Raw genomic sequence first — 24,647 nt, 5'->3', positions numbered from 1 at the left:
AAGTTCTTTTTATCCTCCAAAATCATCAAAAATGGTACTAATACATTTTTGATAGGCTTTGCAGTCTCCTCAAGGGCCTTCAAATGTGTCTGCACTCTTCTTCTGTCCCAGTAGCACTCTCATTTTGAGGTTGGTTTCCACGGCAGCTGTGGTTTAACTCTCTGAGCCCCCGAACCGCCATAAGCAACATAAGCAAGATGCCTTAGTAGTAACATTGTTGAAGTGCACTCATCTCTTTCCCAACATTCAGTTAGTTTATCTGATTAATGTGACCGTGTCTCTCAAATTGACGAGAAAAAAAAAACAATTGCAAGTGAAATAAAACACTCAGTATGTTGTTGCACAAAACTAAACAGGATCATCGTCGCCCCTCATATACATATAAGTTATTAATGTATGAAGACTGCCAAGCCTAGTTTGTCAACATATCTCTTATGCTGCATGATGCTTCTCAGTCACTTGCTTTTCTAATATTATTCTACCAAGAGCTTGGCTGACAAATGGCATTGACAGTTTGAATTTTCCTCCTTTTTGCTTAGTTTTTAGTTTGATTATTGATTTTTCACTCCCTCTTCTTTACAACCCAGAAAGAAAAAGAATCAGTGAGTAGAGGGTAGAAGATGCAGAGTGTGAACTTGACTTGAATTGATATTCGGGAATGACACTGACCCAAATCTTACGTGTCCGTCAATGGAGGATGTTGAGCAGGTGTCATGCTTCCTCTGGACAACCTCACGGAGAAAATTTGACGCTATTTAAAGTGGGACCAAATAGACTCAGTTTTAGAGTAATATTTACACTTGGATGAGAATAAAATAAAAAACTGAAAAATAAATAAATAAAATAAAAGTCACTCAAGGGTTGAGGTACGAACTTACGACCTTCAGCTTGGGAGACAGCCAATCTACTCTCTGAGCCACACAGCTCCTGCGTTCTGCTAGTCTATCGCTCATGTCAACTGCAGCTGATTCCATGATTGCATGGAATCTTCCTCCAGACCAAAGACATAGTTTTTGGTCTCCTGGAGAAAAGCAAACAGTAGAAGGGGCATAGCTCAGTTGGTAGTGTGGCAGTCTCCCAACCTGAAGGTCCTGAGTTTGTACCTCAACCCTTGAGAAAGTTTTATTTGATTTTTTCATATTTTTTTTTACTCTCTTCCTAGTGTTCTTAGTTAACTCTAAAACTGAGTCTATTTGGTCCCTATCTAAATAGAGTGAAATTTACACTACAGACTTTACTGTGTACAAGAGTTTGTTTTCTTCTTTTCTACAATTTAAATACCAGAGGCAACAGTTGGATGACTTTTGTCTGTAAAGTACAATATTTTTTGGACTATAAAGCTGTCCTGAAGTCTAAGTCGCACCAGTCAAAAAACACATCATGAAGAGAAAAAATTTAATAGGAGGGGAGTGCATTCTGCCTCTTCAAACGCAGCCTGTGTTGACTGTAGGAGAAGAGTTCCTGTTGGAGGAAACTTACAGTTCTGACTACGGTATCGGTTTTCTTTTTAATTTAAAATGGCTTACATTAACTGGCCAAAAATTGTGGCCAAAGGTAGAAAGAATCCTGGTCAGTTGTTGAACCTTTTGCTGCAGCAAATCTTTGTTGTGGTGTAAGGAAGCTGTATGCTAAACTGGGGATACGTCACACAGTCGTTGCCGTGATTACTGTTTCTCCTGCTTCCATGTCTTCCTGACTTTTGTTTGCCGTTTGGCAAATACTTTTGGTGCATTTTCTGCCACCTTCTTTAGCATGCTATAAGGAAGGTGGCACTGGCTTCTTTCTTTCTTTCTTTCTTTCTTTCTTTCTTTCTTTCTTTCTTTCTTTCTTTCTTTCTTTCTTTCTTTCTTTCTTTCTTTCTTTCTTTCTTTCTTTCTTTCACCCATATGTGTGGACTGACCAATAGTACAGATTTTTGAAAAATTATGTAGTTTACCAAATTGTGACTTGTGCGGTTTCGGCCCGACGCCAGCGATATGCACCTAAGTATAAGTCACAGGGCCAGCTAAACTATGAAAAAAAGTGTTAATTTTAGTCTGAAAAATACTGTAAATTAATTTATCAAGGACCACTAAAATGGTTCTCAATACACCCTGCCATACAATCTTAACGTAGCCTAGCCCCGTAGGTGTCAAATCAAGGTCCAAAAGTAAAAAACAGCTCCTTAGCTAGCTAACCGGATGCTTGTTTACCTGCTAGGGTGGCACTCTGATGTCATCGTGACACCTCACACCAGGCAGTTAAGCAAAGAGGCCACACGCCATGGTGCTGGCATTGAATTGCTACCTGTTCAGCCTTGGAGTTTAAATGACCTGCATGTGGTTTACGCCCCCTCCCCTCACCCCAACCCTGCCTGTGCCTCCGTCTCATGGCCCCTTGTTGTGCTGCCGTGCTTTCCTCTCACTTTTCTGCAGCCTTCCCCCTCTCTCTCACACCATGCACAATTGGCAATCAAATGCAAACTCCACTTATCCTCTTGGACCATTTTGGAAAGAGTGGGAAGGTTCTTGGATATTTCTTGTTTGTTTTTGTTTCTACAGTTGTGTGTAAGCTGTCATTTTGGTTAAAGATGTGTAGTTACATCGATAGAGAGATACTGTATATTTTAAATGCATTTACTGCCTTTACTGCTCTCCTGCACATGATGTCTTGAAATTCAATTTATGGATTTGGCATCACTATATATTTTTCATGATAGTGTAGTGACCGTTCTTAACGCTCACGTTTAAATTCTTACACTGTAAATAAATAAATAAATAAATAAAATAAAAACAAAACAAGTATTTACTTGAAAGAACGTAGTAAAGTTTTTTCACTCAGCAATTCTAAGTAAATTTTACAAGGAGAGTTTTGAGTACATTTTACCAGTTTATTAAAAAAATAAAATAAAAATAAATTAAGCTACTCAAGGGTTGAGGAACTAACCTACAACCTTAGGTTGGGAGAAAGCCACTCTACCACGTGAGTTATGCCGCTCCTGCTGTGTGTTAGTATGTTGATGGTGTCAGGTAGATTCTTTGTACCTCCAAGAGACCAGTTTAATTTTATCTTACTATTGGACACACCAGCAATGCAGCACAGTAACAAACAGCAAGAGTGGCGGGGTTTAGGTGGTAGAGTGGCTGTCTCCCAACCCAAGCTGAAGGTCACGAGTTTGTTCCTCAATGCTCGAGTAACCTTTTTTTATTTTTTTTATAAACTGGTCAAATTTACTCAAAACGGTCCTTGTAAAATTGACTGAGAATTACTTAGAATTCTACTGAAAATATCACTAGAATATTACTATTAGTATATTACTTAGAATTTACTTAAAATTTACTTTTTTTAACAGTGTATGCAGTAGATAAATTAAGCATAATATTTTCAGAATAGAGCAGAATCTGTTTTCAATTGCCTTACCTGGATTAATACAGGTTAAATACATAAAGAAAGGGTAATTGTGCCAATTAAAAATGACTGGACCGACAGGTAATCAATGTCCAAGTACTTTACGGTAATTTTGACTCTATGATACCTCCATCTTCATCAGTTTAATTTTGTAAAAACAGTAATCGTGTTCACATATTCAATAACACATGTGCAACTTCTACATAAATTTGCCATGCAGATATGGTGATGCATTATAGATGCTTTGCTTCCTTTAAATTGTGATACTATTGATATTGTTTGCACAGTATTGCAACAATATTTTGTTGTGTATTTCCGCCCTCAGATACTCAACAAAATCTAATACTCATGACATGATTAAAAAAAAAAATCAAAAATTTTAATAATCCCGCAATCGCTGTATCGTCGGTATTGTTGTCCAATTTGCCAAAGACAAAGAGCGGCTCTAAAATTCCTACCACTTGAAGTAGAGTGTCGAAAGTTTCATACCTGCCAAATGGGTCTCTTGTTGTCATCACTCTTTGTCATCACTCGTCTCCTTCAGGCCTGAAGACCATCGTGGGTGCCCTCATCCAGTCGGTCAAGAAGCTTTCTGATGTGATGATCCTGACCGTCTTCTGCCTCAGTGTCTTTGCACTCATTGGTCTGCAGCTATTCATGGGCAACCTGCGCCACAAGTGTGTCTTCTGGCCCATCAACATAACCGAGAGTTACCTGAACAATGGCAGCGAGGGATTCGACTGGGACGAGTACATCATGAACAAAAGTAAGTGGGAGAAGAGGGCAGGGCTTAGTGAGTGAACTGGAATGGCTGGCTCAGTGTACGAGTCAGCCAATATGCTGCCACAAGTACACACAATGTAATTTTGGCAACGCTGAGAGAAAAAGTATTGAGCTGAATTGAAATTTCACCATTGGCCTCAATGAATTGACATTTTACAGAATAACATGATTATGTTACATTACAGAACAAATCTTGCCGCATAGAATGCGATTAATGCTTCACTGCAGCGCATTTTTCTGTTCTTCAGCAAATTTCTACACCCTGCCCGGCCAGATCGATGCTCTTCTCTGTGGGAACAGCTCAGACTCAGGGTGAGTATCTGTCCTTAATCCTCCTCGGTACGCCTGTAATGAGTTGACATAGTAGATATAAAATAAATAAAAACAAACTTATTATGTTGACACTAGTCAAACTTATTTTTGGTCAACTTTCAAAACAGAATTTCTTACTATGATTGATTATATTTTCAATACTTAATTCCAGGATCCAAATCATAAAACCTTTATTAATTGTACACGGAGTCTTCGGTTTAAGATTAGTTCCATTCCTACGGCACTGATATACCCCAGTTTGTGAATTCGGTAGATCGCCCTATGCCTTGATAAGTGTTCTGGCATTATCTGTTGTATACCCACGACAAATCTAGCGATTTGGTGACCAAATGTAGACCAGGTTTTAGACTAACTAAATGCACGTCTAAGTTGTGGCGCAGGTGGTGTAGCGCAATTTTGGTGAATTTTATCATGGCGCTGGCAGACAGATTCTGAGCTCTGCAGACGTGTGGAGTTTATGTCATTATATTTCGTTAAATAATATGACAACAGCGTGGGGTGATCCCTCTGAGTAAATGTAGAAATCAATTCATTAAACGAATTATGATTATCAGCTTAAAAATATTTTAAAGGAGAAGTCAGCCAAATTTTTTTGTACAATAATATGTTCTATGCAGCCCCACTGGTCTAGATATGGTATTCTGGTTAATATTGCGTTAGTAGAATATGAAATAAGCAGCAAAATCCAGCCGTTTTTATCTATCTCAGGGGGCAGACATTTTGCCACTTGCTGTCGACTGAAGATGACATCAATGTGGCTCAGAGCTCAGGCAATGACCAATCACAGCTCACCTGTTTTCTGAAGCTGAGCTGTGATTGGTTGTTAACTGAGACCTGAGAAACATTGTCAATTTCAGTCGACATCAAGTGGCAAAATGGCTGCCCCCTGAGATGGATAAAAATGGCTGGATTTTGCTTCATGATTCTTATTCTACAAATGTGATATTAATCAGAATGTCATGTATAGACTAGTGAGGTCACATATAACATATTATTGTCAAGAAATGTTTAGGGTTGACTTCCACTTTTATCATGGAAAATCAACTTTTATGAGCTTTTAGGCCATATTAAAATCCTTTTCCTTACTAAAAACATCACCAAACGTGGTTCTCCCATCTCTGAGCATTTCTACTCAAGCCCTTTGTCCACAAAAAGCTGCTTGATAACAAAATGCCGATCAAGCCCATGAGAATGGAAGAGAAACAGGAAGTACAAACCTACTAAAATAAAAGCAAAACAAACAAACAAACAAACAAAAAGTTAATCCTTTAGTTAGCCGAGATGTCTAGTGAGGTGCACTGATGCTCGCATATGATGAACTCCAAAAATTGTTTAACTCTTTGACCGCCAAAAACGTTTAATAACGTTTAGTAAAATCCAGATGAGCGCCGCCAAAGACGTTAAAAGACGTTCACTATGGTTTTTTTGTTTTTTTTGGGAAACGGGTGGAGGAAAGCCTTGGCAAGCTGTGCTGAAAGTATCAAGCAGGTCGAGTTAGTATAATGGCTATTTTTGGGCACTAGATGGCAGCGATGACTCTCTTTGGACAAGACCGGGTAGGCGTAAGTAGAAGACGTGAGGCGGAACTAGAGTGTTGAGGGGAGAATGGCTGGGGAAGCGAAAATGGCGACCGGTTGCAAGCAGCTCACGCATGAGCATTTTTTTCAAAGACGAAAAGCATCGACCAATGCTAAAGATCACATTGATGATGATGATGGTGACTCCGAGGTTGACGCCGAAGTTGGAAGCGTTGACGCGGCGGCTTCGATCGCGTCGTAAAGCCTCACCGGCTAGCGATGCTAACGCCGGAAAACGAGCACTTCTGCAGAGGCGGACGTTCAATCGGACGATGAAGAGTACCCCGAGTCCAATGCATATTCATCGGAGGAGTGGGTACAGATCACGGAGAAGACACTGGTTCTGGACTACGATGCCACCATGAATGGAGTGGATAAGATGGATCAGAACATCTCTTACCACCCGGTATAGGAACTGAAGGACATGAGGAAGCCAGACGTAACACCAGGTCACCGTATCATGATCCTGAGAGTAGACTTGATGACAACATGGCCAAACACACACTGCAGTATATACCTGCTACTCCCCGGAAAAAAAGGCCGGCAAGAAAGTGCACGCGAAGGGGCAATCGCAGTGAAACTAATCTGTGGTGCAAATCCTGCTGCGTCCCCTTGCACGCAGGGGAGTTTTACACAATATACCTCACAAAAAGAAAAACTGTGTCGTTGAAACATCCACACAATTGTAAATAGTACCACAGTTGCACACATTTGTAAATAGTTTGCCAAATTGTTTTGTCAAATTGTTACACTGTTGAATGTAAATAAACGTATTTTGCTATCAAAAAAACACTTTTTCATTGTTGGTGGTAGTGTTTTACAGAAGTAAAGCACTGTTTAGGTGTTTGTGGCATCATTCATGGAAAAAAAAAGGTGTCAAATTCACTAGAGTGCATGAAATAATATCCATCCATCCATCCATCCATTTTCTGTACCGCTTGTCCTCACAAGGGTCGCGGGGGTTGCTGGAGCCTATCCCAGCTGGCTTAGGGCAGTAGGCGGGGTACACCCTGAACTGGTTGCCAGCCAATCGCAGGGCACACAGAGACGAACAACCATACTCACAATCACACCTATGGACAATTTGGAGTGTCCAATTCACCTGCCATGCATGTTTTTGGAATGTGGGAGGAAACCGGAGTACCCGGAGAAAACCCACGCAAGCACGGGGAGAACATGCAAACTCCACCCAGGAAGGCCGAAGCCCGGACTTGATCTCACAACCTTTGCACTGGGAGGCGGTCGTGCTAACCAGTCAGCCACCGTGCCGCATGAAATAAATAATATCGTTTCACAAAAAGCTTGATTTCTCCGTATTTTGGTCCAAAACATCACATTTAGGTGAAACTAACCTATTTTCTATTGTTGATTACTGAAAAACGGAATAAGGTAGAAACAAACTTTATTTTTTGATGAAAGATGAGAGTTTCCATAGTCTAAACACAGAATTTTCTGTGGACCTTGAAAGATCAGTCAAAATGCTTAAATCAGCTGGCACCCACATATCCTTTTTTTCTGAAAATGCTTGGCAGTCAAAGGATTAAATTTGGGGCCCTATTTTTCAGCAACATATTTTGTACAACATTTGGGGTGTTCTGACTTCAAGGTACCACTGTAAAGAGACTTAGGCCCCGTCCACACGAAAGCTAGTTTCAATTTATCCTCACAAGTCTCTTACCGTTTAAGCCGTTCGTCCACATGACGGCGCAGTTTTGAAGCTTGAAACCGATCACCTTTGAAACCGGGCTCCAGAGTGGAAAGATTTCAATACGCGCCCCGCACGCGTCCATCTGGACACCTTATGCAGGATACTCCTCCAGCGATGACGTAATGGCCGCAGCTCGATGACGACACATTGTCGCAGATTGATGACATATGCGCCAATTCTTGCATGACTGCGCGAACCGTCAATCTGTCAACAACAATGGCGGATAGCCGTGTCGTAGTCATTTTGCGCAGCCTCCTTAGCTTGCTTATGCTTTTGCAGCAAAATATTTTGCTTCTTTATTCCTATGTTCAACAAGCGGCGTTGCACTTGAATCACCCGCCATTGTCACTTTTCCTGTGTTCATCTTTTTCATGTTGTTTTAATACATGCAAAGCCATGTTTGTTCTATAGATTGCAATAAAGTAAAAAAAAAAGTGTCTGTCTTCTTCGCTGATTCTTCTTTTACGCTTTCCGTTAACTCTTTGTGGCTTTGCTACAGCGCCACTCCAGACTTGGCATATACATTACAGCCTTTAAATGTCCTCAGCGTCTTCTTTTGGATACACGCAAGTCTTGAAATGCTTTTGTGTGTATGAGATTTGTTTGAGGAACGAAGCCGGCTTTGCTTCTGTGTGGACGGGGCCTAAGTCATTCTGAAACGTTCCCCCCTGCCTCCTTCAGCCGTTGCCCGGAGGGATACACGTGCATGAAAGCGGGAAGGAATCCAAACTACGGTTACACCAGCTTCGACAGCTTCGGATGGGCCTTCCTCGCTCTCTTCCGACTCATGACACAGGACTTCTGGGAAAACCTCTACATGCTGGTAAAGTTGACATGTTCACCGACTATGTTCATAAGCACGCTTCAATGCACTGATCAATTGCTCTATAGAGCATTACCATAAGCATACTTTTTTTTAATATCAAGCTCAATTGACATTGCTGCGTTCATGAAATGTTACAAACGACCCTTTTGAGGATGAGCAGTTCAGATAATGGATGGATGGATGGATGGATGGATGTTTATAAGGGTAAGAGTAAAGGCTTATAAGGGCAAAACTATAGGCTGCCCCATGAAATCTGCTGCATAAATTAATTTGCTCGATTAATGCATTTAAGAATAAAATCCTTTTGTACTTGTTTAATTTGGAATTATGGCTAAAAAGTTCAACCTGATTTAATTGGACCATAACACATTTTCCCATGTGTTGGGGAGTTTTTCTTAGGGTCCAATAAAACCAAGGTTGAACTGTATGGCCATAATTCCAAAAGGCATACTTAGCACAAACAGTACCAGACCCAAAAACATACTGTACTACAAGAAGAAAACAAGGGCCACAATACAGTAATATAAATGAGGGCCACCAGACCCAAAAACAAAGATCTGACAGCAAGCATCAATAAAGCCTGGGCTTCCAGGACCCCCAGGCAATGCCAAGGCACATCGAGACAGTGATTAAGGCAAAGGGAATCCAACCAACTATTGAAGATTGACATATCGTTTTGAAAATACCATACAGCCATCTTTTTTTCCCATGCTAAACACCGGGAAGTATGCATAGTGATTTCATCCCATTATTAAATTTTTTTGACATCCTGTTTTCATGGGTTTTTTGAGCTGGAAGCCCAAATAATGTAAAAATAAACAAATAAATACTTGAAATGACTTAAGTTGTGGCCCCTGAATCTATAAGCTATAAAAGTTTGACTTTTTGAATGGAATTACAGAAATTATTCAACTTTTTGAAGATATTAAAAAACAATTGACGAGCACCTGTATTTGTGCAGTCTTTAATGTCATGAACATATATACACAGGTATGCAGGTATACCTTGTGTGGGTGCAGTGGTTGTTGCCATCTCTACACTGTAAAAAAAAATATCGTTCAGCCTTCATGTTATTGTAACTTAAAGCTGCATTGTGGAGTTTAGAATGTTAATGTTAAAGATTTTTCTACATTATGCATCCGCCACCAATGCCCAGATGAGTACAAAGAGCCCTGACTTTTTTAACTGTAACTGCACCTACGAGCTTGTATCTTCCCTTCTGTTTTGAGTGTTTGGGACGAAAACTCCACATTTTCTTGGAGGTGGGGAGGAGTGGAGTGTTGCCTTGTGCAAGCTTGACACAGAGACTGCAGTTAGAGGGGGCAGGCGCGTGTAAAAAAAAAAGTGATAAGTTCAGAGCATTTCGGGGCGAACATTCCACAGGGGGAGGGGAGGGAAGGAGTGTTGGAGGGTGACGCCATGCTCGTCCACGCAAACATGTAGTGTTGTGTTAGCTAGCATCAGACACAATTGGGATAGAAATTGAAAAAAATTAACAAGAGGCTTTGAGCACAGCCCAAACTCCAGCTCAAACTCCCCAAAAACTGAAAAACCGAAGCATTTATTCAAGCTTGACACAGAGAGTGCAGTTACACTTTAAGCCAGAGGTGACAGTCATGAGTAAAATAGTGGCAAACTCCCCAATGCACTTTGAGCACAAATTTGTGTGTATGCACTTTTAGTGTATGATGCCCATTGAGGCTAAGCTGACCTCTACAGTGAAGCTCTTTTCACTATATGAATAATAGTAATAGGACACGATAAAAGTAGTTGACAACCAGTCATGACAAGACTTTAATATCGTAACATATTTTGAAAGTATGAGAGACCCTACACCACATTTTGTGTCTGGCAACAACGCCAGCTTCAGCGAACTTCCCGATTGGCTATTGTCCATGGAGTCTGTGACTTGGCTTAACTCTATGTGTTGGCCATCATAAAAATTGAACTCTTTAAAGGGTCTGTATCATGCAAAATCAACTTTTGGAAGCTTTTAGCCACGTTAAAAATGCTCATTCCTCACCAAAAACACCCCAAAGTGGTGTTTTCTTCCGTTCATCCTTCTCTGAGCATCGTTGGTCATTCCTGCTCTCCAAGCACCAGCCCCTCCCAACCCAAGAAAACAAGCGGGTCCTAACTTCAAGACGTGTATAAATTAAAGGGATTATATCACGATATTTTAAGCCCTTCCACAGTTAACTATAGGCATATAATTATTAAAATTTACCTTTGACACCATGGCGATGTAATTTTTCATGAAATATTAGGTGTTTTGCTGGTTCTTTTTCTAATGCGGAAGTAAAACGTCTGGTTCAGTAAAACCCAGCCTCTCCCCATGTGGTTGCCGCGCCCCCTTTGCTGCTGACGCTCTTCTCTGAATGGTGCTTGGAGAGCAAAATGACCGAGAATTTCTCAATAGAGGGGCGAATGGAGGAAACAAACACTTTGGTGATGTTTTTGGTGAGGAATTAGCATTTTAACATGGCTAAAAGCTCCAAAAAGTAGATTTTTCATGTGACTGTCCCTAATAGCGCTTAAACTAACACTAAATCTGCAGTGCCTTTCCCCCACTAACAGAGCTCATCATTTAAATGTTTTCCTCCCAACAGACATTGAGGGCGGCAGGAAAGACCTACATGATCTTCTTTGTGTTGGTGATCTTTGTTGGTTCTTTCTACTTGGTCAACCTGATCTTGGCTGTGGTGGCCATGGCCTACGAGGAGCAGAACCAAGCCACTATGGAGGAGGCCCTGCAGAAGGAGGAGGAGTTTAAGGCTATGCTGGAGCAGCTCAAGAAACAGCAGGAAGAAGCTCAAGTCAGTATTTTGGGGGAGAAGGCCATCGTGCTGTTACTGTTAGATGCTATACTTATGTTTTATCCTCAGACCGCTGCCATGGCAACTTCAGCTGGAACAGTATCGGAGGATGCGGTCGAGGATGACGGAGGAGGGCGGCTGTCATGCAGCTCTTCTGAGATGTCCAAGCTCAGCTCCAAGAGTGCCAAAGAGCGGCGCAACCGCAAGAAGAAGTGGCGACAGAAGGAACAAGAGAAGGAGAAAGGTGACAGCGAGAAGTTTGTCAAGTCCGAGTCGGACGATGGCAGCAAGAGGAGCCGTTTCCGTTTTCCCGATAACCGCCTGGGGCGAAAATCTTCTATTATGAACCAGGTGAGGTGCAAGTCTGCCTATAGCGGTACCTCCAAGTTCAATCGCAATCTGTTCTGTGACGCTAATCCGACTTTCTTTTTGGTCAACGTTTAAAATGTTGGAGGTACTGAACCCCACTAGCTTCCTATGCGCATTCACCGAACCCTTCATTATTGAAAATGAAAATATGATATATATTTTTTTCTAATTCAAGACGGATATAGATTTTACTGGTGAACAAAATAAATAGGGAGATTACCCTTTTTATCAAATCTGGTTCTCACCTTGAATTGCATTGTATTCTTGTATTCTCCATCTCCAAGCAGTTTAAGGAAGTGTTATTTTAGTTTTGCTAGATAGCTGGTTGTGCTGGATTAGAATTGCTTAACCTGGCATTGCAAATCATGCAGTTAGGAAGCTGACTCAACCCAACTCTATATTTATAGAGCACTTTAAAATAACCACCGCTGTTTTCTTAAGATGTAACACAGGGACAGCAGATATGAGGAAAACAGCAGGGTCCCCAGAATTGAACCCTGAACACCATATGTTTCGTTATACATACTTTCTTTTTTATATATACTCGACATAGTTAGTATGAAGGGACTACAATAATAAAGAAATCTCACGATGTACCATCACAACAACTACAAGTCAACTACTGAGCACACCAAATTCCCTGCAGCACAAATAGGCCAAGCAATGTAGCGTGATCATTTGCAGCCAATGATGGCCAAGAAAGATGTATCATCATGAATCATTTAAGTTGGGTGTGCGTCTTGGCCTCCGCCGAACCCCTGAGACTTACTCACTGAACCCCTGGGGTTTGAACCCAGGTTTAGAACCATTGATTTAAAATAACATTTCTTATTCTATTGCGGTCATACTATTAACACCATAAATCTTTAACTGGTAAGGTAATGTTTTAAGTTACATTTCAACATGATTTATTGTCATACAAGTTTACCCATTAGTTCGTCGTCACTTGTGATGACACTAAAAAATACAATACAATGGACAGTCTTTTCTGCTTGTAATATAACTTCACGAGAACTGCTGGATATTATTACTCTTGTACCAATATTGTTGTTTCATAGTAAGTGTTGAGAAAAGCCAAAGAGAAAGGCAAAACACACCTGCAGAGTTAATCATTTAAAGCTAGATGAAATGAGGTCCAGTGAGGTGGGCTGACACCTCATGAACTCCATTAAATGGTTATTGTATAACAAATATGATGTTAAATTATATGTGAACGCCATGAAAGGTTTTTAACATAAATGTTTGCTCTTGAGGTTTGTGTACACCGACCAGTACCCTTAGTACTTTAGGATGATTTCAAGTTGTGTTTAAGGTTGTTCACTGATTGTAAATGGCTCACAAGTGCAAAGCTAATTGAATGGTATGACTCATACTGAAAATATTTTAGTTATTTCTCACTGTCAGCTGAGTAACGAGCTTGCTGTTGAGCGGCAGCAGTGAGGAGCTGCATAAAACGGCCCATACAGTGGTGGAGATGTGCCCACGTCTAGGCTTTGAATAATTCACTGTAATGACATGAATGTTTCAGAGGGAGCAATCCTGCATCTTTGCAACGGCAGCGCTCATATTGTTGCATAGTGTGGGCTTCTGAAAACAACAAAATGGGACTTACGTAATGTGCCATGCTCTTCTGCAATTGTTGTTCACTTTACATTCGGGCAGACTGTTGTTATAACATTTCATTTGAGCTTGTTGAGGTTTTATTTAAATGTTGGCAGCAGCACACATTGAGGTAACTTCCCAATGCTATTTCAGCCTTTCTTGTCACCTTGGCAGCTAATGTGACATGAATCCTGGTCTTTCAGCTCTTACAATGGAGAACGCCCAAAATTTGTAGCCTACCTTACTGAATCAAACTTTGTGGAAACTAGGCTTTTTGGTGACAAGCGAGGTGACATATTGTCTGTCATTCCATTCACATTCACACTTACTGGGCAGTGTGAGTTGGATTTATACAGAAGGAATAAGTGCACAATGTCCAATTACAACTGCCATAGTATATTGAGAATAAACAATCTCATCTAATCTGGAAAACTAAGATGGGTCATTCCTGGTTATTTACTTGGATAGGAGCTGTAAGTAGGACTGGACAATTATGGAAAAAAATTATAATCATAATTATTTTGATTGAACTCACGATTAATGAAACGATTATTCATTGGTTTTATATACTAATTATTTTAACTGTGTTGTTATTGACAAAAAAAAGTCCTTGGATATATTTGTATCCTTGAATTTTGAGGAAAAGAAAATTCTGTGACTCCTTAAACTCAGGTTTAAAAATGACTTAAAAGGACAGTGAGAAATTAAATTAGTAAGTAAAATATGAATACTATACACTAAAATAGCAATTGAAAACAAATACTGGGTGGTTCTGCGCATTTTGGCCACTTAGGGGCAGTGTGGTGCCATGCAACCATGGTGTACACACTTACAATGAGAACAGAAGAAAGTTGCAATTGAATTCTATTAAAATTAATTGTTTTTCACAAATTGGGAAGAATTTGTGCCTTTGAATAGTGTTTTCTTACCTGTGGGTGTGTTTTTCCCACATCATTTGTGTGTGAATATTCGTTATTTGAAGGAAAAACACTCCTGAAGTGGAATATTCCATTCACTTGCATTAGCATTATCGCTAGGCTTGTGATGTGTTAAAAATGAAGCATGTCTTGTATTTAAATATACACTGTATGTAATTCTCCTTGTCGTGTGTTTAGCTTTACAGTTAACTCCAAATGGACTGTCATTAAACAGCTTAAAGGACGCTTAGGGACAGCACAATCACATTTTTCGCTCCGGTTGATTCAGAGTGCTTTCACAATGTAGGGAACTTGTAAACGCAACACGCTGTAATGCACATTAATCATTTTTCTTCCATCCTTACGTTTTAAAGATCGATAGAAGCCAAAATCTAAATCACGATAAAATTTCGATTAATCTTCCAGCCCTAGCTGTAAACTAACCTAGCCTTAGTGGGGCAAGTCAGCCAACTCAGTGCTGAACCCAAAACCAGATAAACTGGGTAAGTTTGAGTCAGGAAGTGCACCTGTCCATAAAACATAGCCATGATCATCCAAAAAGGTCAAGGTATTAAAAAATATATATATATATATATATATATTACTGACATTTACACCCCCAAATGTAGCTATAACTAGACACCGGTGTCAACGGTAGACAGCAAATATTTTATTATTATTTTTTTTTGTCCCACTCCAACCAAACCTGCTCCTTTCTAGTCTCTCCTCAGCATACCAGGCTCACCCTTCCTGTCCCGCCACAACAGCAAGAGCAGCATCTTCAGTTTCAAGGGGCGCGGCAAGGATGTGGGTTCAGAGAATGAGTTTGCGGACGACGAACACAGCACGGTGGAGGAGTGCGAGGAACGCCGGGGCTCCCTATTCAGCCCGTACCGGCGCAGCAGTTATAGCGGCTACCACGGGAAGAGGAACAGCACGGTGGATTGCAACGGCGTTGTGTCCCTCATTGGCCCCGGTGGACGCCTTCTGCCTGAGGTGAAAATAGATAAGGCAGCTACTGATGACAGTGTAAGGAAGTCAATGAGTAGACCTATCTAGGCATGGACCCCCTGCCCCTGACCCTCTCGTCCGTTCCTCTCTTTCTTCATCTTCTGATCTGTCATCTTGACAAATTCGTATGTATCTCTTAACTCAGTGCTCACCCCACCGGCCCCCTCCTCTCCCATGCCTGCAGTGTATGCTGCCCTCCATAGTAAAGCAAAGGACGGAGTCATTAATAAACATACAGGCAGCCCTAGATTTGATAGGTTAGAGAAACTGGGTGACTGACTTACCAGCAATTTTGATGTGATTCATAATTTTGAATGTCAGTGTGTGGTGCAATATGAATTCTTCCTGATTGACACCTTTCATATTTGATAATACTGTACACCAATCCCCCACTATGCAGGACCAAAACAGCAAAATAAAAAAATAATAAATGACTAAACTAAATAAATAAATAAATAAATGAATGAATACAACTGAAAATAAAAACGGATATAAAATATATAATTCAAAAATTTAATAAAAAATAAAAAACGAGATTCAAAAATACAAATAAATGTTGAAATAAATACAAAAATACATATATTAATAGACTTAAATATCAATTAATAGATAAAAACGCTCTGCTTCGGACCGCCCCGTCAATTGAATAACATTTCGACCTGACAGAGCGTCTGCAGCATGAAACAACTAAATGTGAAAGCAGAGCGTTTTTATTTATTGATTGATATTTAATTCTATTGATATATGTATTTTTGTATTTATTGAATCTCGTTTTTAAGTTTTTTATTTTTTTAAAACTTTTATTTATTTAGGGATATATAGGTTTTTTTTTATTTCCATTTATATTTATTTTTTGTATTTAATTTTTGAATTATATTTTTATATCTATTTTTATTTTCACTTTTATTTATTTATTTAGTTAGTTAGTTAGTTAGTCATTTATTTTTAATTTGTGCAGTTTTGATCCTCCATACCCCACCACCCTGATTTTAAAGAAACATGTAATGATGAGTTAACATAGTCCATCGCATTGCTGTTTTCCTCCTTCAGGCATCCAGGGCCTCTGCAAGCCTGTGTGGGTAGCGTTACAGTAGGAGGGGGAGGAGACAGCCAGCAGAGACATTTTTATCTGCTTACCTAATGCATAGATCACATCTCAAAGTAACATATTTTAAAAAGAAAAGGAGAGCTGCTGTCCTTGTATGTCTTGACCTTTCTCTGTTTTCCAAACTTCCTGATTAACATGACTGAATTTAATTATTGTAGTCGTGTGGCGATAGCTAGCATGGTAGAGCCACAGCAAAAAAACAAAACAAAAGCATGACAAATGAGTCTGTAGATTCCTCTCCTCTTTGACTTGGAGCATGCCCATGCATGACATCTGGACTGATATGAACGACTCACTTATTATTCTTGGCTTATTATTCTTTTGATCTCTTTCCAATTTATACATTTATAAAAGTAAGCAGCAGCACACAGAACCATCAGTTTGCAAGAAAAAAAATGATATTGCAATGGCATGAAAGGCCCCAATGTGCATTCTTGGAGAAGCAGTTGACAGTTAAGTTTTTTAATTTGGACAACCTCTTAAAATTTGTCATTAGGTAGATTAGTTAATTTCACCTTTGGATAAGTTTACAGCATATAAAAAGGTCTTTAACGAGCATTGAGACCACCCCGCCCCAAAAAAATCAAACATACCCTGATACCTGCCCTCCAACATTCCTGACGACTTTTTACTGCCAATGCTGTTGTCCGCTTCCCCCTGCCAGCCACCTGTGGCGATGTGGGATGGTGTTCATGTCCTCTCCATGGGTGCTTGATTCTTCCTCTCCTCCTGACAGCCCACTACTGAGGTTGAGGTGAAGAAGAAGCTGTCCGGCTCCCTGATGGTGTCTGTGGACCAGCTCAATACCTCCTTTGGGCGGAAAGAGCGGGCCAACAGTGTCATGAGCGTCATTACCAACACACTAGTGGAGGGTACTGCCTCTTTAACCCAGCTTTTTAACCTGCTTTTTCATTATTCTTTAACTAGGGCTGCTCTTATTGGTTGGTTAGTTTGACATGTATTTCCTGCTTATCCGCTTTGCATAGCCAGCAATACAGATACATACAATTGTTCTGTCACTCAAGACCTTTGCATGTGGCTTGCTCGTGCGCACGCGTATGTTTGGTTGTGACATTTGATCTGCGCTATGTCTTCAGAACTGGAGGAGTCCCAGCGCAAGTGTCCACCATGCTGGTATAAGTTTTCAAACACATTCCTGATATGGGAATGCTCCCCCAAATGGCTGAGGATTAAGGAGATTGTCAACCAGATAGTCATGGATCCCTTTGTGGACTTGGCTATCACCATCTGCATCGTCCTCAACACGCTCTTTATGGCCATGGAGCACTACCCCATGACACCTGACTTCGAGGACATGCTCTATGTGGGGAATCTGGTGAGTGAGTGGCAATGCAATTGTTTTGCTCGGAGGTGAAACCAGCCTTTCATGCATCCTGTAGCATTTTACACACAGTATACATCAACAGTCAACATCAGAACAGAGATGCTGCACCCCCTCATCCTTGCACATTAAAGTCAAAATGCATTGAAATTAAATTAATTTATTAAAGATTTTTTTGAGAGCTCAGTATTATTTTATATTTATTTATTATTTATTTATTAGAATTTTTACAATTATTTTAGATTATCAATATTATTCATTCGGCAGCCTTCCCGAGTCAACATGTCACCATCATCGCTCTTTTTGTTTTTGTTTGCATTGTGTGGAGGAAAGATGAAGCAAAATGAAATCCAACACCAACCAGGCATCACCCTCCACCCACAGAGTTACAAATCCAGAATCTTTCACCAACCCCAGATTCATCTGAATTCCAACAGGATTAGGGAGACATCAAGAGACCGGAGGAAGGAAGGATAGATGAAGCAGAGTGAAATATAGAAACGCCAATCTCCACTGAATCAGTGACCAGTGGCTTTATTAATGATTTGACTGTTTGATACTTCATTCATACCCGTCAGGGCAAAAAAGAGAAAACTTAAAGATGGTGCATGCATGGTACTCTGTATGGTGTTCCAACCTCAGCCTCCCTGGTGAGGTCTATTCAGTGGTGCTGGAGAGGAGGGTCTGTTGGAAAGTCCAATCTCTAATTCAGGAGGAGCAGTTTAGTTTTTGCCCTGGCCATGGAACAGTGGACTAGTTCTACACCCTCGGCAGGGTCCTTGAGGGTTCGAGGGAGTTTGCCCAATCAGTCTACTGTCTAATGTGCTTTGTGAACTCGGAGAAGGTGTTCGACTGTGCAGCTTCTTGTGATCCTGTGCTCCGGGATTCCAGAGTACCGGATGCCCTACGGGCTGTGTGACTGGTGTCAAAGTTGGGTCCACATTGCTGGCAGTTGAACTTCGCCTAGGAGGGGGTCTGGTTTGGTAGCCTCGGTATTGCATCTCTGCTTTTTGCACATGGTACATTGGCTTCAACAGGCCGCAATCTCCAATTGTCTCACTGGAGTGTGAAACTGTTGGGTTCTTCAAGCATTTGCCATGAAAAATTTAGTGCAAGGGCCCATTCATCATTTCTCACATCTTTAATTTTGTATTTATTTTTAATCTTTTGTTGATCTGTAAGGAAATATGTCCGAATAATAATTTTACCATTTACTGTGGGGTTCGCAAAATAGATCCTTACAGATGGAACTGCTCTCACCACATTATGCATACTATATTGTATATGCCAACCTCACTATCCCAGAAGTCATCCTTGCAGATCAATCATGTTTCTGATAATTGCCCTTCGATGTTTCCTTCTTTCCCTCCCGCCAGGTGTTCACTGGGATCTTTGCTGGGGAAATGATGTGCAAACTAGTGGCTATGGATCCCTATTACTACTTCCAAGAAGCCTGGAATTGTTTTGACGGCTTCATCGTGACGCTGAGTTTAGTAGAGCTTGCTCTAGCTGACGTCGAGGGTCTGTCAGTGCTGCGGTCATTCCGACTGGTAAATGGCCATTTTAGCAATTGCATATTGACACATGTTGGGGGGGGGGGGTATACCATGTGTAGATTTGAGTGATTTGACATTACCCGACTAATGATGTCCTTTCCTATTTGGCCCTTTTTCTAGCTGAGAGTGTTTAAACTGGCCAAATCATGGCCGACTCTCAACATGCTGATCAAGATCATTGGCAACTCTGTGGGCGCTTTAGGGAACTTGACTCTCGTATTGGCCATCATCGTCTTCATCTTTGCCGTGGTGGGCATGCAGCTGTTTGGAAAGAGTTACAAAGACTGTGTGTGCAAGATCGACGCCGACTGTGAGCTGCCACGTTGGCACATGAATGACTTCTTTCACTCCTTCCTGATTGTCTTTCGGGTGCTGTGCGGCGAGTGGATTGAGACCATGTGGGACTGCATGGAGGTGGCTGGCCAGGGAATGTGTCTAATTGTCTTCATGATGGTCATGGTCATTGGTAATTTGGTGGTGAGTAGGTGTTGGATTGTGATATATCATGAACTTTTGTTGTATGTATTTAAAGAAACAAACACATTACTTTGCCATCTATTTTTTACGGAAAAGGATTTTGACTTTAATCTCAGAATTCTTACTTTATCACTTTAATCTCAGAATTCTGACTTTAATCACAGAATTCTGACTTTAAAGTGAGAATTCTCACTTTAAAGTGAAAATTCTCACTTTAAAGTGAGAATTCTCACTATATTCTCAGAATTCTCACTTTAAAGTGAGAATTCTCATTTTGTGACGTAGCGCTATGAATTGTGGGGGAAGTCAAAAAGACCGAATTCTGAGAATGAAGTGAGATTTGTCACTTTAAAGTCAGAATTCTGATTAAAGTCAGAATTTTCACTTTTAAGTCAGAATTCTCCCTTTTAAGTCATAATTCTGAGACTCACTTTAAAGTCAGAATTCTCACTTTAAAGTCAAAATGTTGAGAATAAAGTCAGAATCCTGTCAACCCTTTTCTTTTCTCTCTCTCTTTTTTCTCTCAACTGGCCCTAATCCTCTTCCGTAATTTTTAAAAGATGAGAAAAGTACAAATAGGAGACTCATGTCTTAACTATAACATTCTATTTGTTCCTTTACAGATTTTAAAACATTACTGGGGACATATTCTTTTTGTCAAAATACCCCATGGGTCAAGAGTTATATCATACTTTACATGCCCTATTTTTTGTTGTTGTTTTGTTTAAATTTGCCTGTTAAGAAAAGAAGTTCCATGCAAGTGTGATAGGCCCTTCCTGCCTCATCTTTTGATAGGCAAACAGACTTTGTTGCCATGTAAATGAAACATGTGAGCCCCCTTAAAGACAGCATGGATTGACTCATGTGAAATTACACTACAATTTACTTTGATGCCTTCTGACAATGGCAGTACATTTGCGGACCTTTTTTCCTTCTCGTTGCAAAGGTGTTGAACCTGTTCCTTGCCTTGCTGCTGAGCTCATTCAGTGCAGACAACTTGGCTGCCACAGATGACGACGGCGAGCTTAACAACCTACAAATGTCCGTCATTCGCATCAAGAAAGGCATCGCGTGGTTCAAAATCAAGATGCGGCTGGTGGTGGCCAGCCTGCTGAGGAAACCACCCATGGAGGATGAGCAGAAGCCTTTGGATGATATGTATGACAAGAAGCTGAACTGTATTGGCAATCATACCGGGGTAGACATAAACCGAGATCTGGACTATGCAAAGAACGGCAATGGCACGACCAGCGGCATTGGCAGCAGCGTGGGCAAGTATATGATTGATGAAGATCACATGTCCTTCATCCACAACCCCAACCTAACCGTCTGCGTACCCATTGCGGTTGGGGAGTCCGACTTTGAGAACCTTAATACAGAAGACTTCAGCAGCGAGTCAGAAAATGAGAACAGCAAAGAGGTGTGTATGACTCAAGAAGCCCCAGAAAAGGACAGATATACTGTAAATCTTATGAATTGTTTATTAACTCATTCACTCTCAGCCATTTTCACTGAAGCAACCCCGTTCGCTCCCGGCTATTTTACTGGAGTTTGACTGATTTTGCAAGGCCCACAGAATATTGTGTATCGCTGTACAACTAATTCATTATTTAATGTGAAGGAATTTGCCACATAGAAGGCATAACATGACATCTTTTACCTTAAGAATTGAAATATGTTGTTGGTGTTGTTATTAACATCTGGGTCTTTGCAGCTGGATGACACCAGCTCGTCTGAGGGCAGCACCATTGACATCAAGCCAGATGTGGAGGAGGTGGTGGTGGTGGAGACGGTGGAGGAATACATGGAACCAGATGCGTGTTGGACAGATGGTGAGGCCACTGCTCCTATGGCGCCCATTACCTCTAGTCAACAGCACCGAGACTCCCTTGGGCTGAATGACAATGATAGGGCAGCTGGGTGAAGGACAGTTTCATTATAAAGACTCACTCGAGCATGCCCACTATTTATCATCACTGTCTGACTCTCTTTATCCCTGTCACTGATCCCTAAATGCCCTCAAGATATGTGTGCATATGCAGTATGTCTTTTTAAAAGACATTGTGAGACCTTAACTCAGTGGGGGATGTTTCAGTCAGGCCACTAGGAAGCCTGGTATGTTGCTTTTTTAAATGTAAATTTTTGTTTTTTTGTTTTTTTAAATAAACATCTTCATCTAAAAATAATCTAAAATGTGAGCGAGCCCACACATGTTGAAAAATGTATGTTGATATTACTGCTCTTATTGTGTGAAGTGTACTTGAGATAACCAATTCAGCACATCACACATATAACAATATATCCACTTACAACTATGATGCTCCTCCCTCAAACCAGATGTCTGTCCGAGTACCAACATTGACTTGTGAGAGACAGCGTGGTACCACATGGCAACCAGACTACCAGAAAATATGAAGAAGAAGAAAAAGCAGTAGTAGAAGAGCAAATAAAAGAAGCTAGGCTAACTGTTAGCTTGTCTGGTAACACTGTAGTCATCTCATTATGTGGAATGACTTGTGAGTGGCAATCAGGTTCAAAATCAGCCCATGTATGGTTGTGTGTGTACTGGGCTTACTTTTCAACGCTGTAAGCAAAATCTGCATTATTTCTAACAAGCTATCAAGGTTTTAATAAATTCTGTATTTTTACCTGTTCCCTGAAGCATCCAGGACTTGGGCTCTTTAATGAATCTGACCCTTTTTAATGACATATGAGGCACCTAATCAAGCAAGAAAAGGGCACAGTCGCACTGAAAGCCTGGTGTAATCTGCGATTTAGCACAAGATGACGCCTGCTTTAAAACTCATCTTGTAATGCTGACAGAAGAATCCCCCTCTCCCTCTGTGTGCACACAGCGTGCGTGGCTAAGAACAAGTGCTGCGATGTCGATATCACCATGGGCTGGGGGAAACTCTGGTGGTTCCTGAGGAAAACCTGCTACCTGATCGTGGAGCACAACTGGTTTGAGACTCTCATCATCTTTATGATCCTCCTCAGCAGTGGAGCTCTGGTGAGTTGGGCACAAATTATTGTATTAGATTATATACGAGTATTTACAGGCTAGTGTGCTGTGGGGGTAGGAGGCGTGATTTCACATTAGTACTGCTGTCTTCCTGCCTTGATTAATGGACCGCGACATTTATCAAAGTTAGGTACTTTACCAGGGGTAGATTATATGGAGGACAAAAACCGACAAAATTAAAAATAAATAAATGAATAAAAATGAAAATTTAAATGCATATAAAAAAATATAATTCAAAAATGTTATACAAAAAATACATATAAACGGCAATAAAAACAACAACAAATCTATATACATAAATAAATAAATAAATAAATTTTCCTAAGTGTGTGTCAAATGCTTCTTGAATAAATAAATGAAATGCAGCACAGCGATTTATTCTCGCTGTAAATCACTGTTGGTGCCTCACACAATTCATTAGCAGGATTGTAAATCAGCAAAGTGGAATGCTTCTCTTGCATGTGACATATTTGTGTCTTGTTTCTCCCGAAGGCCTTTGAGGATGTGTACATTGAGCAAAGGAAAACCATCCGGATCATTTTGGAGTACGCAGACAGGGTGTTCACCTACATCTTCATCCTGGAGATGCTGCTGAAATGGGTTGCCTATGGCTTCGTCAAGTACTTCACCAACGCTTGGTGTTGGCTGGATTTCTTCATTGTGGATGTAAGTACATCTCTGGTCTCTATTAGAGTGTTTAATCAATCCGTTACTACATCTCAGTCCACACATAAATTGCATTATTTAATAAGACGGTGTGTAGAAATTTTTGTTTTTCGGTATTCATTCAATAAAAATAAAAAAACACTATCAATTTCAATAATATGAAAACATATGTTCTTACAGCAGCGTACATTTTTTAAATATAATTGTAGGGCTAGTAATTGTTTATTACTCCAGCTCATTGACCTAGTCGTAGAGTGTCCACCCTGAGACAGGGAGGTCACGGGTTCAATCCCTTGCCGGGTCATACCAAAGACTATAAAAATGGGACCCATTGTCTCCCTGCTTGACATTCCGCATTAAGGGTTGGAATTGGGGGGTTAGATCAGCAATTGATTCCCGAGCGCGACCCCTGCTGCTGCTCACTGCCCCTCTAGGGGATGGGAGTGACAATTAGATGGGTGCGATAATCAAGTCATACTATAACTTTAATTATATTACATAGTAGGGAAGTAACGATATCCAAATATCACGACACAATATTATCACGTTATGAACCTCACAATACAATAATTATCACAATATTGTGGGGAGGATGGCGGTATTAAAAAAGGTCACGATATTGTGAAAAATATGAGCTCATACTAAAAAAAATAAGCACAATATTGTGCTTGTGTACATAACAGCAATGCACATTAACAACATACAATCTCTAATAACACTTAATATTGAGACACTTACTTGCTAATGCACGCACATATTGAGTTCTTCCACATATTGACTCAATTCATATAACATTCCCCTTCATCTGACGATTAGCATGGATTTCTAACATAGAAGGACTAAAATATCCCATATGGAAATTAAACTGCACTAAAAAACTAACCACCAGAGTGTGCTAGAACTGCACAATTGGAAATCAACTTGACTTTTTTTAACAAATGTGCTGCTTTTACTATCGTGACATGACGACGACAATATCGTGTCAGTTTTAATATCGCGATATCACGATATTGCCGTTATCGTTACATCCCTATTCCATAGGTCGCGTCTCACCTTACAAGTGGCTGGCATGTTTCACTGCCATTTTTCTGCTACCAATAGCCGAAGGAGAAGAACTTTGCAAACGTAGTAATTGGTGGCAATCGGT

General features: G+C 40.5%; 1 protein-coding gene across 5 annotated transcripts in view; it reads left to right on the top strand.

Moving 5' to 3' along the window:
- scn8aa (sodium channel, voltage gated, type VIII, alpha subunit a) overlaps positions 1–24,647 on the top strand; it is an 87,864-nt gene that overhangs the window by 29,790 nt on the left and 33,427 nt on the right. For 3 of the 5 annotated variants that reach the window (XM_086067383.1, XM_086067385.1, XM_086067384.1), the window contains exons 7-20: positions 3,932–4,153; positions 4,419–4,482; positions 8,470–8,611; positions 11,224–11,430; positions 11,500–11,781; positions 15,039–15,347; positions 17,174–17,309; positions 17,535–17,773; positions 19,156–19,329; positions 19,456–19,812; positions 20,759–21,232; positions 21,527–21,644; positions 22,668–22,822; positions 23,327–23,500. In XM_086067383.1, the coding sequence (XP_085923509.1) occupies positions 3,932–4,153; positions 4,419–4,482; positions 8,470–8,611; positions 11,224–11,430; positions 11,500–11,781; positions 15,039–15,347; positions 17,174–17,309; positions 17,535–17,773; positions 19,156–19,329; positions 19,456–19,812; positions 20,759–21,232; positions 21,527–21,644; positions 22,668–22,822; positions 23,327–23,500 (3,053 nt within the window). The remainder of the gene's footprint in view (positions 1–3,931; positions 4,154–4,418; positions 4,483–8,469; positions 8,612–11,223; positions 11,431–11,499; positions 11,782–15,038; positions 15,348–17,173; positions 17,310–17,534; positions 17,774–19,155; positions 19,330–19,455; positions 19,813–20,758; positions 21,233–21,526; positions 21,645–22,667; positions 22,823–23,326; positions 23,501–24,647) is intronic. The other 2 variants (XM_086067386.1, XM_086067387.1) reach the window with 1 other exon arrangement.

This window comes from Leptonotus elevatus, chromosome 2 (genome assembly GCF_054856555.1).
Source record: "Leptonotus elevatus isolate MCC_2025b chromosome 2, RoL_Lele_1.0, whole genome shotgun sequence".
Taxonomy (NCBI): Eukaryota; Metazoa; Chordata; class Actinopteri; order Syngnathiformes; family Syngnathidae; genus Leptonotus; species Leptonotus elevatus.
The sequence above is the reverse complement of the archived record's forward strand: the minus strand, read 5'-3'. Positions and strand labels throughout refer to the sequence as shown.